Genomic DNA, 16069 nt, shown 5'->3' with positions numbered 1-16069 from the left:
TCTGTGCAGTTGTGTCAGAGGCTTACAGAATATGGGGTTCACCTTCATCATGTGTTGCCTGAGAAGAGATCCCAAACAGGTATCCTTCTGGGAGTGTGCTGCAAAGGAGTTGTTATTTTTGAAGTTCACAATGGTGCCCGTACACCTGTACTACGCTTCCCATGGAGAGAGACAAAGAAAATATCCTTTAGTGTAAGTTGGCCTCTTTTCCTCTCTCTCTGTCTACACATCTGTCGTTGTGTCTCCCTTTACTGTGAGCCTTGTGTTCGTTATTTTTGCAAATTTGGCTACCATTCTAACAGCATAATCAGACTGCATTTTGTGTGGCTCTTGTATTATGGGATTGAAATGGGAGTTGTGATGTTTTAGAGATTTTTTCTTTCTATTAGCTTGCGTTCCATGCTGTTGAGATTCCAACCTCAGAACAGAGTTTAGCACCTGTGTTTTGGCAAATCTGTATTGATGTGATATGTGGCCTCCCTGCCTTCTAAGGAAAAAGCTATTTCAAGGATAGATCAAGGACTACTCTAAGCCTGGGGAGAAGCTTTGCCCCTTTACTGCGTTTCTGGGCTATCTGCCCATGCTGCTGTGTGGGGCATGGATGGTGAAGGAGTACCAAACTGAGAATCCTGCTTTAGAGGACTGAGTACTGGAAAAAGCCAGTACTCAGTAGGAGTTATACCTGTGTTGCTTTTAAGTTGTTATATTTCCAAGAGTAGTTAAGTTAAATGATAACAGATAACCGAGGCTGACACTTGATCTGGACAATACCAGCCAACTTCAGTGGGTGCCTCATAATCTGGTGATCATATGTCAGTTTTTAATGAGGCATTGAGCTTCAAGTGCTTACCTTTATGTAAGTATTGAAAACAGTACTTCTAATTCTGCCTGATGCCTTACTGAAAAGCTACAGCATGTTTCAGCATGTTTCATATGATTTTAACTAGAATTGAGAAACTGAAGTTTAAAAATTATTAAAAGATAAATTCAAGACCTGGGACATTAACTGATAGATTTCATAATTAGATGGGCATCTAGTTCTTTTTCTCTTGAGTGGCAGCACCCCATGTGACTTCTTCAGGGCTTTTGAACACCCCATCCTGCAAGATGTAATAGTGCTGGTTGTCACTACTCAGCACCAACAGTAACAGAGACGGATTAAATAATAATAAAGCACCATCTCAGCTAGCCCAGAAGTAGCTTTAAAGAGATACTTTGTAAATCTCAAATTACTTTCAACTTCTATTTTAGCAGAAATATCTCCCATCAGTGCATCATTTGCTTCAGGGAAGTTTGAATGCTGTAACTGTGCACAAGCAAATACAAAATTGTGTGTAGGCTAAAAGAAATAATTGTCTTCAACGTTTTTCTTTCTCCATTGTGTAGAAGAAGAAAATAACTTTGCAGAACACATCAGATGGTATCAAGCATGCCTTTCAGACTGACAATAGTAAGACTTGCCAGTACCTTTTGCATCTCTGCTCTTCCCAGCATAAGTTCCAGCTACAGATGAGAACCAGGCAGAGCAATCAAGACACTCAGGACATTGGTAAGGACTGTGATACTGTGTTGGTCTTTAATAGCAATCTGTATGTATTTTTGTAAGGAGAAAAGCTGAACTTCAGTAATTCTGAGTGCTACATATGTGTAGTTCTAGATTTGGAGGGTTTATACCATGGAGAGACTCTACTAGCTAAGTTTGTTTAGATTTTGTTTAGGGGGAGTTGGGAAAGGAATTGGGAGAACACAACAAAGCTGGCACAGCAGCTCCTCTAAACTAAAAGGAATCTACAAATAGCTCACTAATAGTACTTTCCCCTTTGATTAATGGCCTTTTTTTTAAAGAAATAACATCAAGATATTTCGATAAAAGGACTTTTACCTTTTGCTTAATGTGAAAGGAATTGGTTTGATAGTGTGGAATTATGGATATAATGGTATGATCATGGGAGGACAGATAAAATTGGGAGCATTTCATGATGCTGCATCTTTAAGCTGTGGGTATAGCTCTCTTTATTCCACATAATGCTTCGTGGACCTACTTAGGAACAACACTGATACTGTGTCCTTCGTAATTGCCACTTCCTTCATAATTTGTGAGTAAAATAGGGAATGTAAAGACATTCTTTTTAGATAGAAAATATTAACTGGAGAATGTAATAATTGAAAAAAAACCCCTGTACTATTTCTTCACTGTTCGGAGCAGAGCTCACTTGGCTGGCTGGCCTTCAGCATGGTCTGGAAGTGCTGCTTTGGTCAGTCTGTCTGCTCATTCTTTCTTTGTTCCCTGTTTTTATCTGTCTGCATTCCAGTTGCTGTTAATCCAGACTTCCACAAGTGTAGCTGGGATGGAGTTTGACCCCATTGCTGCTGATATTGCCATCTCTAATTTAAAAAAAAAAATAAATAGAGAGAAGGGGTGGGTGTGGGAAAAGGCATGTGGCAACTATGCAGCCTTTTTTCTGTTCTCTTGGGCTCAGCCAACTTCAGGCCGAGAAATAGACCAAGTGACTTAAAGTCTTTATGCCATTCTCTGATTTAGTGTTGGCTTATCCTAAATTGCAGAGAAAAGCCATATATGAGAGGCTTTCTTAGCTAGGCAAACTTGGTTGCTTTTAACAGGTGGAGTATGTTATGCCATGGGAGTCTGGAAAACAATAGGTTGCCTCTGTGCAGTGCAGATCACCTGGAATTCAGAGGTCTCAAATTCCACCAATCATTCATAATCAGAAGCAAAAAAATCAGCATTATGGTTAATTCCATTACACTGGTTATTAAAAGTAAAAACAACTAAACCAAAAAATTTACTTTTGTCATAACCTTACTGATCTGGGTTAACAACACAGTGAACACAAACATGTGCCTTACAGTGTTCATGAGGTGGAGTAGCAGAGTACAGAAGATAATTGTTCTTTGGAAGATTATTTAGAAATACAGTATTGCAGTGTATTGCAAGACTCACTCTGATTTCAGTCAGTGAATGGGAAAAATATTTTGAGACAAGGAGCAAGGCCTGGCATGCATAGTGACAGTGAACAAATTTTCATGGAACATAACTGAGAATGGAGGCATAAGGCCTTTATAGCCCCTGTGAGGTACATGACATGTTTTTCACTTGTTGCACAATGTCTTCAGTGACCTGGGGGGAAACCATTTTGGTACATGTAAATATAATAGAAAGACTTAGACCTGGAAATAGAAGGAAAATGCCTCTTGAATAATCTATCTGCATGAATAGAAGGAGATGAGACACAAGTTTTAAAAAAAAAAAGAAAAAATACTAGCAGTTTCATGATATATAAGAAATAAGATAAGCTATAGCATGAGGAATAGTGGTTTCCTTTTTGCACAGCTTCTGTGGCCATGCAGTGAACAGAACCAAGCGCTGAGTTTTAAGATGAGTGTTTAGGTTCCAGAAAGGGCATATGGAAAACCACAAAAATGAAGTGAGGGTTGAGTCAACCTTATGGAGAATTAGTTTTGAGCACAGGAGAATTTTCAGTTATGGGGTTGGCAGAAGGTGTGAAAGTATTCATCTGAAATCCCTAGAAATTCAATTTGATGTTAGCAGAGGGTAAATACAATGTTAAGAGAAGAGATATTAGAATATTTTATTAAGGTGTTCTTCCCCAGGATGGGAACACAGCAAGATCAGGTGTTATTGATGCTTTCTGTCAGAGTTGGGAAACTGGGATTTGTGGATTTCTGGTCTGATTGAGGAAAATCATTCTTTTGTACCTCATTTAGTCTGGTGGCTGTGGTTAGAGGAGATGTTTGGTTTGGATAAGAATGTGGCAGTTGTGTACTAATTTACCTTTAAAAAGGAGAAAAACATAACCTTCCACACCTGAATCTACTCAATCTGTTTGCCTGTTACTGTTACTAGTTACTGTTAATTCCTACCCTAGGTATAGGAGGAAGGAATGTCTTTTGGAATGGCAGGGCTCAGGTTGCACTGGCCAAATATGCTCTTTCCTAAATGCCAGAGTATTTACCATTAAAGCTAATGGATGATGTGTACCAAAAGTAATATTTTCCTTTTAAGTTACAGTGCAGCTTCCTAGAGCAGCTTATTTCAGAAAGTTTGTACGGTTTAAAGAAAATACCAGTTAATCCTAAATCAGAAATATGTATGCAGCTGGGGATTGCCTTTCCTCAGACTTCCTTGTGAACTGATTCCAAGACATCAGTGAAGTTTATGAAGGGTTCAGGTGGCTTGATTTTCTTTAAAGTGTCTAACCAGCCAACAAGTTGCCACAGCTTATCAAGTTTCTGTGTGAGAGCCAAGCCACAGGAACTTAACTGCTAGCCTTAGGAGGCAGTTAGGATAATAGAAATGAGCCCTGCTCAGCTTTGCTCTGAATTAAGATGGGGGTTAGACTAAGTTGTATTATCTTGCATTCGCTTTCAGCTAAGAGCATCCACCCAGACAGTTCCCACGACTCAGCTGACAGTAATTTAATTACAGTCCAAAACCTGTCTCTCTCTGCTGCTTAAGGGAATCCTTGTTAATGTGTCAAAAAGTCTGGCAAACCCCAGTCAACGCTTTCTGTTCTGTGCTAGAAGGCTTAGGATGTTTCTGGCAGGGAGGTCCTCAAGTGCACCTGAGTGAAGTGATGCTCTTTAACCAGGCAGAGATGCTGCCAAGCCCCCATGACCTTGCAGCTGTACTGTAAATGTGCAGGGACTTGTGAAGAAAACTAAGCAATGAATAGATGGAAGTTTGGTAGGATGTGATACTGTGGAGATGGGAGAGCCCTGTTTGTTCAAGTTCTGGAGAAGGCTTGTATGAGGAGGTTAAAGGAAGTGTAGTCTTCCAGGTCACTTGGCCTGAGGGTATTATTTGTTTTGCAGAAAGAGATCATGTGCCTGTGTTATAAGGCACAGCAGTTTAACAGGGAATGTGAGTCTTCATGCTAATAAAGGGATAAATATTCTGCTATTCTGTGTGTTTGGACTTTGGTATAGTAGACAATCAGGTTAGTGTAGTGTCAGGAACTCCAAACTTCGCTTCCTGAGCAAACTACATGGTGGGTGTTTTATATGTGTCTGATCATGGTACGTACTTCTAAGCATCTAGGGAAGATGTATTTTATGTTGGTTGTTTAAAAAGCATGCTTTACACAAGGAGGTCACACTAGCTCTACTGAATAACTTAAATTGTTTGGGGGTCATTTTTGTTTTTTTTTTTTAATTTCCACAGAAAGGGCTTCATTTAGGAGCCTAAATCTTCATGCAGACTCTGTCAAAGGTTTCAACATGGGACGAGCCATCAGTACTGGCAGCCTGGCCAGCAGCACTTTGAACCGCCTCGCCGTTCGACCCCTGTCTGTTCAAGCAGAGATTCTGAAGAGACTGTCGTGCTCTGAGCTCTCACTCTTCCAGCCACTTCCTGGCTCTTCAAGAGACAAGAATGAGAAGAGTCCATGGGAGGAAAGGCCCAGAGTTATGAGCAAGTCGTTTCATGATCTGAGTCAGAGTCACATCTCTGTCTACCCCCCAAAGAAAAATATTATTACTGCTTTGGACTCTTCCCCTAAAAAAATAGAAGATATAATGGGAAGAGTCTTTCAGCAAATGCCAAAATTTGATACTGGATCAGCAGCGGGAGCACTAAAACCGAGCAAGTAAGAGTCTCTCTGACCACCCTGCAGTATCTTTGTGTACAGTCAATGTACATTTTACATCAGTTTTGATTTATTATTCATACCATTATTTTATTACATTGATCCTTCCCTCTCCCAACTTCCTCTTCCCTCTGTCTGGTTCCCCTTCTCTCCTTCTCCCCTTTAAGTTCAAAATCTCATGCAGGTTTAAGTAGAAGCCCTGAAAGAAAGAAAAATGAATCAGACTCATCATCCATTGAAGATACCGGTCAAGCCTATGTTGTAGGTCAGCATGCAAAAAATGATATTACTGTATTTATTAACTAACCTCTAAAATTGCTTTGGGTGTAATGCTTTGATATATTTATTAACCAATGGTAATACTTTGATTTGAAAATGGGAACAGAGTATCACATGTTAAAGTAATCCAGGCATATTGCCCGTTGTTCCTGTGTAATTGTTGCAGTGAATCAAAAAAATCCTTCTTTGGTCAACACCAGTCTGTACACAGGTGTGCAAAGTGTTGGTACTTAACAGTAAATGCTGTTGCAGAAAACATCTTCCATTTTGGCACTTCAGGGTTCCATTTGGTTGTATGGATCTTTTAATAATTTGCTAGTCTTCACATTCTGCTTGTCAAGCTTGAACATTGTTAGTGTTCTCTGTGGAGAGGACGTAGGGAGTGAGTTTTTTGGAAGTGACTCGGTTCAGTTATAAGCTGGATGTTAGCTAGTACCTCTGAGTTAATGCACAGGGTGTTTGGTTTTTTTGTTCAGATGTAATGAATCAGGTACAATTTTTTTTGCAGTGCATTGGGTGTTGCACAAAAACACTTTTGTAGTGAGGTAAACCAGAGGTACTTACCTCGTTTTCTTGGCGAGGATTGGAGTGCACACAAGTAGTCTTACTAGGCAGTAAAAATAGAGTTCACATTAAAAAAAAAAGAAAAAAGATTCAGAGCAGCTAAGTAGACTTAAAACTAACATGTTGGGTTATTGAACATTAATTTTTAATACCTGTGTGTCAGCAGTTTCTGGTTCTAGAAGGATCCCTGTTATAACAATAGAAACTACAATGACTGAAATATTTGCAAGCTTATCTTGCTGTTCTGCTTTGCTGTGGTTACAGAACAGAAAAAGAGGAAAAAGGTTAGGTTTATGGGGACGGGGGTCAGTATAAACAAACTCAAAAAAAGGGAAAAAAAGCAAACAAAGCAGAGTGTAACATACCACATCTGCCCCCACTGTGCTTTAAACCAGAATTGACTTGAGAACTATGTTTTTTCAGTACTGAGAGCATAAACTTCTGAAGAGTGAGATGAGATACGCAGTTTCTGTAGTGACTGGTTGCTTTTAGTTTTACAGTTAATGTTAGCATGTGCTTACCCGTAATCTTCTGGGCAGCAGTTCTGATAAGGATATTAACTACATGTCAGAAAGTCCTGCTGAATCACACTGCCTGTGCTGGGGGACATGCATTCTTTGTGTGATGAAACTCATCAGATAAAACTTTAGGGTTCATAGATTTGGAAAAGGCCGAGACTGCTTTCCTAAAAAGCTTGAATCACCTTACCTCATTTACTTTCATAACTTGGTATATTTATTATTTTATTCTCTTTAAAGTAGGGCCAGATTTGCTTGGCATTGATCATTTCAGAGAAAATATGATCCTATATGCAAACCATTTTAAATAGAAATAGTTCAAGTTGCTTGTTACTGCAGCAGCTTATTTGTTCCTTTACAAAATCTTAAAAGACTCCTGTTGTGTTGGTTTATTAGGTTCAGCATATTCGTCCAATAATGTTAGAAAATTCAGTCTTTGACTTCATTGCTTAAAGTTCCATTAATTTTATATGAAGTTAATCATGGTTGTAAAGGCCAAACCTCTGTCCTTCCTTTAATTCATTGCCTTTGCATGAGCTGCCATCTATCTGAACCTTGAAATACAACCAAAGTACATGAGTAATTTGGATTTGCCAATGCAAAACTAGTTTTATGTTTATTCATTTTTAAAACAAGTACTCTGGTATTGTGAACGAGCCCATCTGTACTGTGTAAGTCTGTAATACTTCTTAATAGTTTCTGTATTTAAAAAAAAATTGATAACAGCATCTAATATGTCCATTCATGTCACAGGTATTAGCATGAATACTTCAGAAAATCTGTCATCAGCAACATTGAAAGAGAGCGGTAAGTGGATAAGTGATATATCTGTAGAATTAAGCCAGTCAGTTTGTTTGTCACTTGTAAAATGCTTCATTGTTCCACATGTTCTGTTTCTTCTTTTACCAATGTGTTTGCCTCCTCCCAACCTGAGCAGGGCACATAAACACAGATCTAAACACTTTGCTGAACTGAGAATAATAAATTTGAAGATTCTAGGACTCAGTTGTGTTGTCACTCCATGAGACTATGCCAGGTGCTTTTCTTAGGAGGAATAGAAGATTTTAACTGCTGAAGGTGGGAGCAAGTTATAAGGGTGGTAGAGGTTTTTTTCTGTATTTGGACATGACTTAGAAGATGAAAGTTGGACCCACTAGATCAAAACAGCTTTTCAGGTTATCAGAGAAGTAATCTTTTTTAATGGAAAAGAACTTCAAGGCAAACCTGAAGGGAAGTGTTCAGCTAGTGTCTGATCACGAAATGTTGGCTTTACAGTTGACTCTCTGCAAACAACACAGAACAGAGTTGCCACACCAGAGAGAGAGATCACTTTGGTGAACTTGAAAAAGGATGAAAAATTGGGCTTAGGTAAGTGGCTTTAAAATTGTTATTGATGTGTATTTCTTGAAGCCAAAAACAAAATAAAGCTTTCTGGTCTGTATTTGAAGTATTTATTGTAGGACTGAGGAAAGCAGTGCAGACAGTAGCTGGATTTTGAAGGCATTTAACATGCTGAAGCCTGGACTATTTTGATAGTTATTGCTGGTGATGTATTGAGTGATGTTAAGCAAGTTTGTTTCTCAGTTTTTCCATATTGTAAATGTAAGATAATACTTACATTGTGAGCTAGTCATCCTAGAAGTTAACCTTTAAAGTTTATCTCTGTGTTCAATATTGAATTTTGTCTGTGTGGACACCTCACAACTGTGACAGCTGAACAAAAAAAAGACATAATAAAACCATTATGAGCTAATTGTGGAGTGTTTTTCTTACTCCTGTAATATCAGATGGAACACTAATTTGAGGTTTAAGGAGCCTGGGAGATGAGACATTTACATTCCATTCCTTCCTCTGCCACCGAGGTTTTTTTCATAAACCCACATAATTTTTCGCTGTATGAGTAATGAAAAATTTGGTGTCAGTATTGTGCTTTAGGATGGCTTTCTAAAGTATCCTTAAGGACATTGTTCTGTCTGTCATTCAAAATAGGACTGTAGTGTAAATTTGAAGAGGGGGAAAAGGCCTACAAGACAGTCATACTTAGTGTTTACACTGCACCGTAACTTAAGAGTTGACCAAAAAGGAAAGAAATTTAGAAGAAATGCACTGTTTCTCTTCTTTCTTCCCCATGCAATTTGTGGTATTTTACCATTTTAGCTGGAATAGAGAAGACCTGATATTTTTTTTTTTCTTCTTGAACTTCCTTCCCAGGTTTACCTGGTAGAATGAGCAAAAATAGATTAGAAGTCTCAAAAGAAAACAGGGAGTTGAAAAACTCAGATCTTAAGACCAGGGTCAAACATTTACATGAAACTTCTAAGAGGGGAGAAACCCAGAAATTTTAAAGTAATAGAAAATAAATTTCATCTGGTCAGTGAATGTGCATTTCATATCATCTGTTTGTACATGTATCTCTTGCCAGAGTTGTCTTTTGTAGCCTTTGCTGGAGTGTCCTGGGCAGCCAGGGAGACAAAGTCTGAATCAATTGCTCAAAACAGAGGATGCAATAAAGCTTAATCGAAAAGCTTTGCTGTTTATTTTCATGTAGACTTAAATTTGAGATGTATTGTTTTATTTTACTTTACATGTAGTAGAATGACTAAGTTTTTGTCTGCTCTGAAATATGGACTTGTATTGTTTTAAGCTACGCTGTGATCACTGACACTGTGGCCTGCTTTGGACCTGTTTTCGTAGGCTTTCAAATAGTCGGTGGAGAGAAGACAGGGAAACTCGATCTGGGAATTTTTATTCATTCAGTTATTCCTGGAGGGCCAGCTGATTTGGAAGGATCTCTAAAACCAGGTGAATAGTGTAAATAGCAAGAGGTGTATACATGTAGGAAAAGGCCAAACCAATTCCGCTGTGGGTGTCACAATCCCTTACAATGCTGACCTTCAGTTACCTTCCAGATAACTTCTGAAAAACTAGTGATACCTCTTTGTTAAACTATAAAAAACCAAAAATCATTCAAATGTAAGTAAAAATGATGAAGCTTGAAGTAACAGAAAATTAAACTTACATATAAAGATAAGGGCTTTATTTTCTATTGTCTCTGTTACAGATGCTTTATAATTTAAAATTTTTAAAACTCAGTATTCATACTTTGATTTTGGAAAAAGTGAATGTAACAATATACTATACCCATAACTATAGCTGGGGAGGAGAAGGAAAAGGTACAAATCATAATATGGAAAGGTTTGGCTGGTTTAAAAACAGGAAATATTCATGACCAGTTCTTGTGGTTTGGTTTGGGATTTGGTTCCCTATTCCAGCATCACTTGAATTTTAGTAATTTTTAATCCGTGCACTATGTACAGGTTTTCAGATCTGTACTGCACATTCTCACTGATGAATAAAAATGTAGATGTTAGATTGTATCTAAACAAACCCTTTTGTGCAGGACACCGATTAATATCCATAAACAGCACGAGTTTAGAAGGTGTCAGCCACCACGCAGCACTGGAAATTCTGGAGAACGCACCTGAAGATGTGACGCTTGTTATCTCTCAGCCCAAGGACAAGCTATCCAAAGGTATGGGACTGCAGTCACTTCTGTAAGCAAGCCCAGCTAGTCTGTGCTTGAAATTGTGTTCTGAGGCAGAATGATGAAGTAATCTTTGGTGAGGACACACCGGTTGCAGCGTAAACAGAAAGTGTTCTGCATAATATGAAGGGGTAAAACCTTATGTGGTTGTAAGCTGAGAAATTCGTGTCATGCTGTAGATAAGATGTTACCAGCTTCTGATGTCTGTCTTGTCTCCTGGTTTTCAGCATCATCTAACACTGCTCATATCAGTAATGGAAGCAGGGGTTATTTGAGGAGGCCATCGTCGGTGCAGGACAATGAGGCAGAGTCCTCTTCCGAAGAACACAACCGGTCCCGTGGTCACCAGAGGCCTGTTTCGGGGAGCTTGTCTGGCTTGTCAGGAGGCAAGCGAGATGGAAGCATGAGCTCCCAGGATTCCAGAACTGAGAGTGCCAGCCTGTCTCAGAGCCAGCCAACCAGCTTCTTTGGCAAACATGCAAGTGGCAGAGCCCAGCAGGATCCTCAGCTTTACAGTGATTTCCAGTCTGGGGTTTCTAAAATGAACGAGAAGAGAAGATCCTCATCAGACAGTACTCGAGCGAAAAATAAAAGGCCTGGGGTAGTGGAGCCTGTGGAATATTCTGACCGAGGGGATTCTGACATGGATGAAGCAACTTACTCTGGCAGTCAGGAGCAACAGCCAGCTAAAAAGGCATAGTGGATTTCATATGAATATTTCCCGTCAGGATGGTAGTGGTAGTGAACTAGCTGTCTCTGGGTGTCAGCAAGGTGAAAGGATGTGGGGGAAGAACAGCCTAGCCTAATGTGCAGCAAATCCTAATAGCTAATTTCTAATAGCTTGGTGATTTGGTTCAAAATAAATGGAGAAAATCACTTCAGTAACTTGAAACAACTTTCCAGCTTTCCAATGTCACGAGATGGGCATGTACGTTGGGATGAACATACAGTGCACTTGTTGAGGCTGTAAAAAACCTCCTTTCAATTTTGTGTGTTTGTCCAATATGATCATAATCTAGTCACCATCCCTAGAGGTAAGTTTATTCACCTGGCAGATAAATGAATTTTTTCCTAGATTAAAGTAGGAGTCATGCGTTTGGAGTGGGTAGCAGTAGAACTCATTGTCTTTTGGGATTGATCTAATCTGTGGAAAACTGCTTGTGTGGTAAAGTTCAGCGAGCAGCCATGCTCTGAGCAGACAGCCTGCTGCTTCACCTTTCCAAAAGTGCACAGTGGCAAGTACTGCAAATTAATTTTCAGTTTACAGTGATTCCTCTTTTCAGCTGATGGAGGTTATTCAAGTAAGTTGTGGCACCTCCTGTAAATTAATCCAACAGGCTCTAGGCTGCTGTAATACTGAAATACTGTCGTTTTGGTGTTCTGTGACCAAGTCACTTTGACAATAAAGACTTGGTTGCTAAATGCCAAGCATACTTCTGTGCTAGTGACCCTTAAGAGTCTTACTAATTGGTACTTTGCCATGTGGACTCCTTCTGGCTGTGTCTGACTAAAACCCCCACCCTTTAGGGTCTTAGCTGTAAACATCTGTTCTAATGGCAAATCATTGTCTCTTTTTGTTTTGTTTGTTTCTTTCTCTTTTTCCTTTTTTTTTTATAAAGGAATCTTTCTCAGCGAATTCAGCAAACAAAGTGAATTCTAAAAGGGTTACTGCAGCACTTCTTAAACCTGGAGATATCTTTGAGGTTGAACTAGCCAAAAAAGATAACGGCTTGGGAATAAGTGTCACGGTACTGTTTGACAAGGTTTTTAGATGTTTTCTCTTTTTCTCTACTCCCAGCAACCCATTAAATTGCTAAATTAAAAGGAAGCAAAATACTTTCTGAAGTCACTGTTCAGTATATAGTTTTACTGATGTGTGATTAATCTTACCAAAGCTGAAAAGTAATACTTTTTTATATCCCTTTTCTTGTCATCTGCCCATTAAGTAATTCTTGTTTTTTATTCTATGGTGGAGCCCCAAAGTCCTTATAGACTCTTATCACAGATGCTGCTTTGTGAGTACAAAAAGAAAGATGGTCTTTGTCCCTTGCTACCTAATATTGTGGCAAATTTACAAGGAAAGAAATGAGCCCCTCCCTGACTGACATCGCAGGCAGTGGAAGTGGTAGTGTCGTTTAAGAGTATCCATGCACGCTCACACACATATACTGTGTTCAGTGTTCTCCCTCTGCTGGATAAAAGGCAGAAAGCAAAACCTACTCAGATCCAAGTGAGACCTGGCTGACACTGCTTTCTTGCAACACGAGACAAAAATATATCTTTAAAGACTAATTTCTCTTCAGGCTATAAGACTTTGAAGGTGGTTTTATGTTTAGAGCCTGTCGTACTGCAGAGTGGCACTTCAGGGAAGAAGAGAATAATTTATATCTGAAATGCACACATTATCTGCTGCTTCTGTTCTTGTATTGAAAAATACATTTTGGTATTTTAATATTCAACTATTTTCACTGGTGGATTGGTCACCAGACTCTTCAAAGTCATGTTGCTTTGTCAAGCTTATAACTTGGAAGAGCAAAGGTTCAGCAGGAATTCATTATTGAGCAGCATCAGGCCTGCTGTGTGCATTGGGTTTGTAGAAGATGTTAGAAGATACCAGCTGATGCAAAGATTTCCCTTAGAGAGTGACCAAGTGGTGTCTTTATGGACCTTTGTTTTTTCAGCCTCCATTCTTGCCCCTACCCTGCTATCCTGTACGGTGGTGATGAGGAGAGGTGTGCAATTAACTGTTTTAAGTTTTCACATGTTTCACTATGTGCTTTGAGAGTGAACATTAATACACTGTTGGTCTCCCTCTTCCCTCCAAGTTTGTGGAGCAGCAGTGAGCCAGAATCACACAGCAGTTTGGGGTAGAAGGGACATTTAAAGATCATCTAGTCCAGCCCCTGGCAATCAGCAGAAAGGCTAAGGCCCTCCAAAAACAATGTCAGTTCAGTTTGAGCAGATTTTTTTCAGCTTAGACCTTCAAACTTGTCTGAGCTAGGAGAAAGCAGCACTCCTTAATTTCCTGTTACATCAGAGAAGTTGTATTGGAGTAGGACACTGCATGGGTGTGCATCTTCTGCTTTGGCATGCTGTGCTCCTGCACATCTCTGAGCTTTGGTATGCATGCAAGCATGTGAAGTCTGACATAATGCAGACACATTTCTGCTGAAGGACATTTGTTTGTGTTGGGTGCATTTGCACTGTCATGCATTGTGTTTTTACAGTCTTCCCACCCCAACTTCATTTATAGTAAATTGCATGACTGCAAAGAACAGACTCGGTGTAACATTTTGGTTTTGATAGTTTACCTGGTTTTAATACATGCCAGTAGCCCAAATGCTTCCTAAGTACAGTTTTCCTTGTGTGACACTGTGTTTAATTACTAAGAATTCTAATTGCAAAAAGACTTACAATCTTATTTTTACTTTCTGTTTAGGGTGGTGTAAATACTAGCATAAAGCATGGTGGTATTTATGTGAAAGCAATTATTCCCAAGGGAGCAGCTGAAGCAGATGGCAGAATAGAAAAAGGTAATATTTCCATTCTTTCACTTGGGACTCTTAATGTGAAAAAAGGGCAGGGAACTGTCTGTGGTGGACAGTTCAGTATCCTGTGGCCTGGATACAAGCCCTCTTGTTTACTTCCTGTCATTGTACCTTTTTCACTGGGAAGAAGAGCTGTTCTTCCAAGCTACTGCAGTTGTCATATTAAATATTAAATATTAAATTGATAATTCTGCAGATGAACATTAAAAAACTAGTGTAGAACAACTGCAGAACCAACAGTGCTGAGACTGTGGTGTGGAAAAACAGGAGATAGCTGCGGGATTTTTATTTTCTAAAGCAGCTTGTGTTAACGGAGAACGCTTCTCTGTTCTGGCCATGGAGAGAGAGGGCTTTGTATTATTTGTGACCTTTCTTGCTTGGCATGCTTGGCAACTTGATACAGAAAATGCTGTAATTGTTATGGGTTGTCTCATTTGTAAGCCAGGCCACATTCTTTACTGAAGTGAGAATTCTCTCTGTAGACTTAAGATTTCTTTATTAGAAAGAGTCCGTGACAGGTTGTCATTCTGTTGGTTAACACTAATTTTGACATGGGATTATCCCACAGAATCATAGAATCATTTAGATTGGAAAAGACCTTTGAGTTCAACCATATAGTTTGTTTGCAGAGTTCTCTTCTTGACTCAGAGTATGGAGAGGAAGGAGAATTTGCATAAATAACTGTCCATATTAGCTGAGACTTGAAGCTTTCTGTGCATCGTATATGTTTTATAGGTGATGTTCTGCCTACTTTTTCTTAAATTATTAATCAATCATTTGTAGGTGACCGTGTGCTCTCTGTCAATGGAATTAGTTTGGAAGGTGCTACCCATAAGCAAGCTGTTGAAACTCTGAGAAACACTGGACAGGTAAGTGGCTACTGATTCTACTCCTATCTGTAGTAAACTAGTTCTTCATGAGTGAAAACAGACTGGAAATTCTCTCAAAAAGAGATTGGAATTCTCCCCAGTGTCTGGTTACTTTAGATGTGCTTTTTCTTAGCCTCCCTGGCTTCCTGGCCCTCAGGTCTTGCTGCCCACCCTAGTGAAATTCTGGCTCTGTGTGCAGGTGAGGTCTGTATAGAATTGGTTTCTCCTAGCTCATGGGTTTCATAGGAAGGAAGCCCAGGTGCACAAGTTGGAAAGCAGGTGTAGCAGCATGCTACAGGTCTGCACCACTGAGGAGACAAGGGCCTTCGTATATGCAGCTGTGTTTGCATGCTACATTGGTAGATTTACCTGAGTCTTGGTCTTTTTGGATAGCACTTGATTCTGTCAATGGTGTGTCCTCATTTAATAGTGCTATTTATGGTGGCTGCTTCATATGTGGAGGTGTGTGCATACCTGAAAAGAGCCAGTGAATGTACACATTCAGAACTGCTAAGGACTACTATTTGTATTCACTTTGTAAAATGCTCTTAACTTTATTCCCTGTACAAATGTGAAAATGATGCTATCTCTGACAATTCTTAACACCCTCACAGCAACTCTTTCTTGCTCTGAGTTGCCAAGTATCTTGCAAGTCCACTAGTGTATTTTGGAGGTTGTCACTTAACAGTCCTTAAAATAAGGAACAAATGGAGGTTATATGGGGAGGGGAATGTCTATAAAATATGCTGCTGTAAAACTTAGGACTTACAAGTTAGAATAAAACACGTACTGTGGACTGTGCTATCTCCCTGACTGTTGCCATTTAACTGGAAAATGTTTCATCTCTTTAGGTGGTGCATCTGCTGTTGGAAAAAGGTCAGCTTTCAGGGGCCAAGGCTCACGCTCCAGTAACAACACAGTGCACACCTCTAAATCAGGTGGGGCAGTGTGAGCCACAGGAGAAGCCAGCGGCGGAATCTACGAATGCCAAAGATTACAGCTTTGTCACTGCAGGTCAGGTCACATGGAACAATTGTCTTAGCTATCAAAGCATCCTTTAGTTTTCATAATATTTTTCTTCAATTCTTAGAACAACAGGAGATGGAGCTGGTAGGAATGT

General features: G+C 39.5%; 1 protein-coding gene across 4 annotated transcripts in view; it reads left to right on the top strand.

Moving 5' to 3' along the window:
• Nucleotides 1-16069, top strand: part of PTPN13 (protein tyrosine phosphatase, non-receptor type 13) — a 117905-nt gene that overhangs the window by 81113 nt on the left and 20723 nt on the right. For 3 of the 4 annotated variants that reach the window (XM_017820178.1, XM_017820176.1, XM_017820179.1), the window contains 13 exons: nt 10-192; nt 1387-1549; nt 5204-5627; nt 5795-5892; nt 7742-7795; nt 8264-8356; nt 9683-9790; nt 10389-10520; nt 10760-11226; nt 12152-12295; nt 13972-14065; nt 14864-14949; nt 15801-15963. In XM_017820178.1, the coding sequence (XP_017675667.1) occupies nt 10-192; nt 1387-1549; nt 5204-5627; nt 5795-5892; nt 7742-7795; nt 8264-8356; nt 9683-9790; nt 10389-10520; nt 10760-11226; nt 12152-12295; nt 13972-14065; nt 14864-14949; nt 15801-15963 (2209 nt within the window). The remainder of the gene's footprint in view (nt 1-9; nt 193-1386; nt 1550-5203; nt 5628-5794; nt 5893-7741; nt 7796-8263; nt 8357-9682; nt 9791-10388; nt 10521-10759; nt 11227-12151; nt 12296-13971; nt 14066-14863; nt 14950-15800; nt 15964-16069) is intronic. The other variant, XM_017820177.1, reaches the window with a different exon arrangement.

This window comes from Lepidothrix coronata, unplaced genomic scaffold (genome assembly GCF_001604755.1).
Source record: "Lepidothrix coronata isolate B3197 unplaced genomic scaffold, Lepidothrix_coronata-1.0 Scaffold79, whole genome shotgun sequence".
NCBI lineage: Eukaryota > Metazoa > Chordata > Aves > Passeriformes > Pipridae > Lepidothrix > Lepidothrix coronata.
The sequence above is the reverse complement of the archived record's forward strand: the minus strand, read 5'-3'. Positions and strand labels throughout refer to the sequence as shown.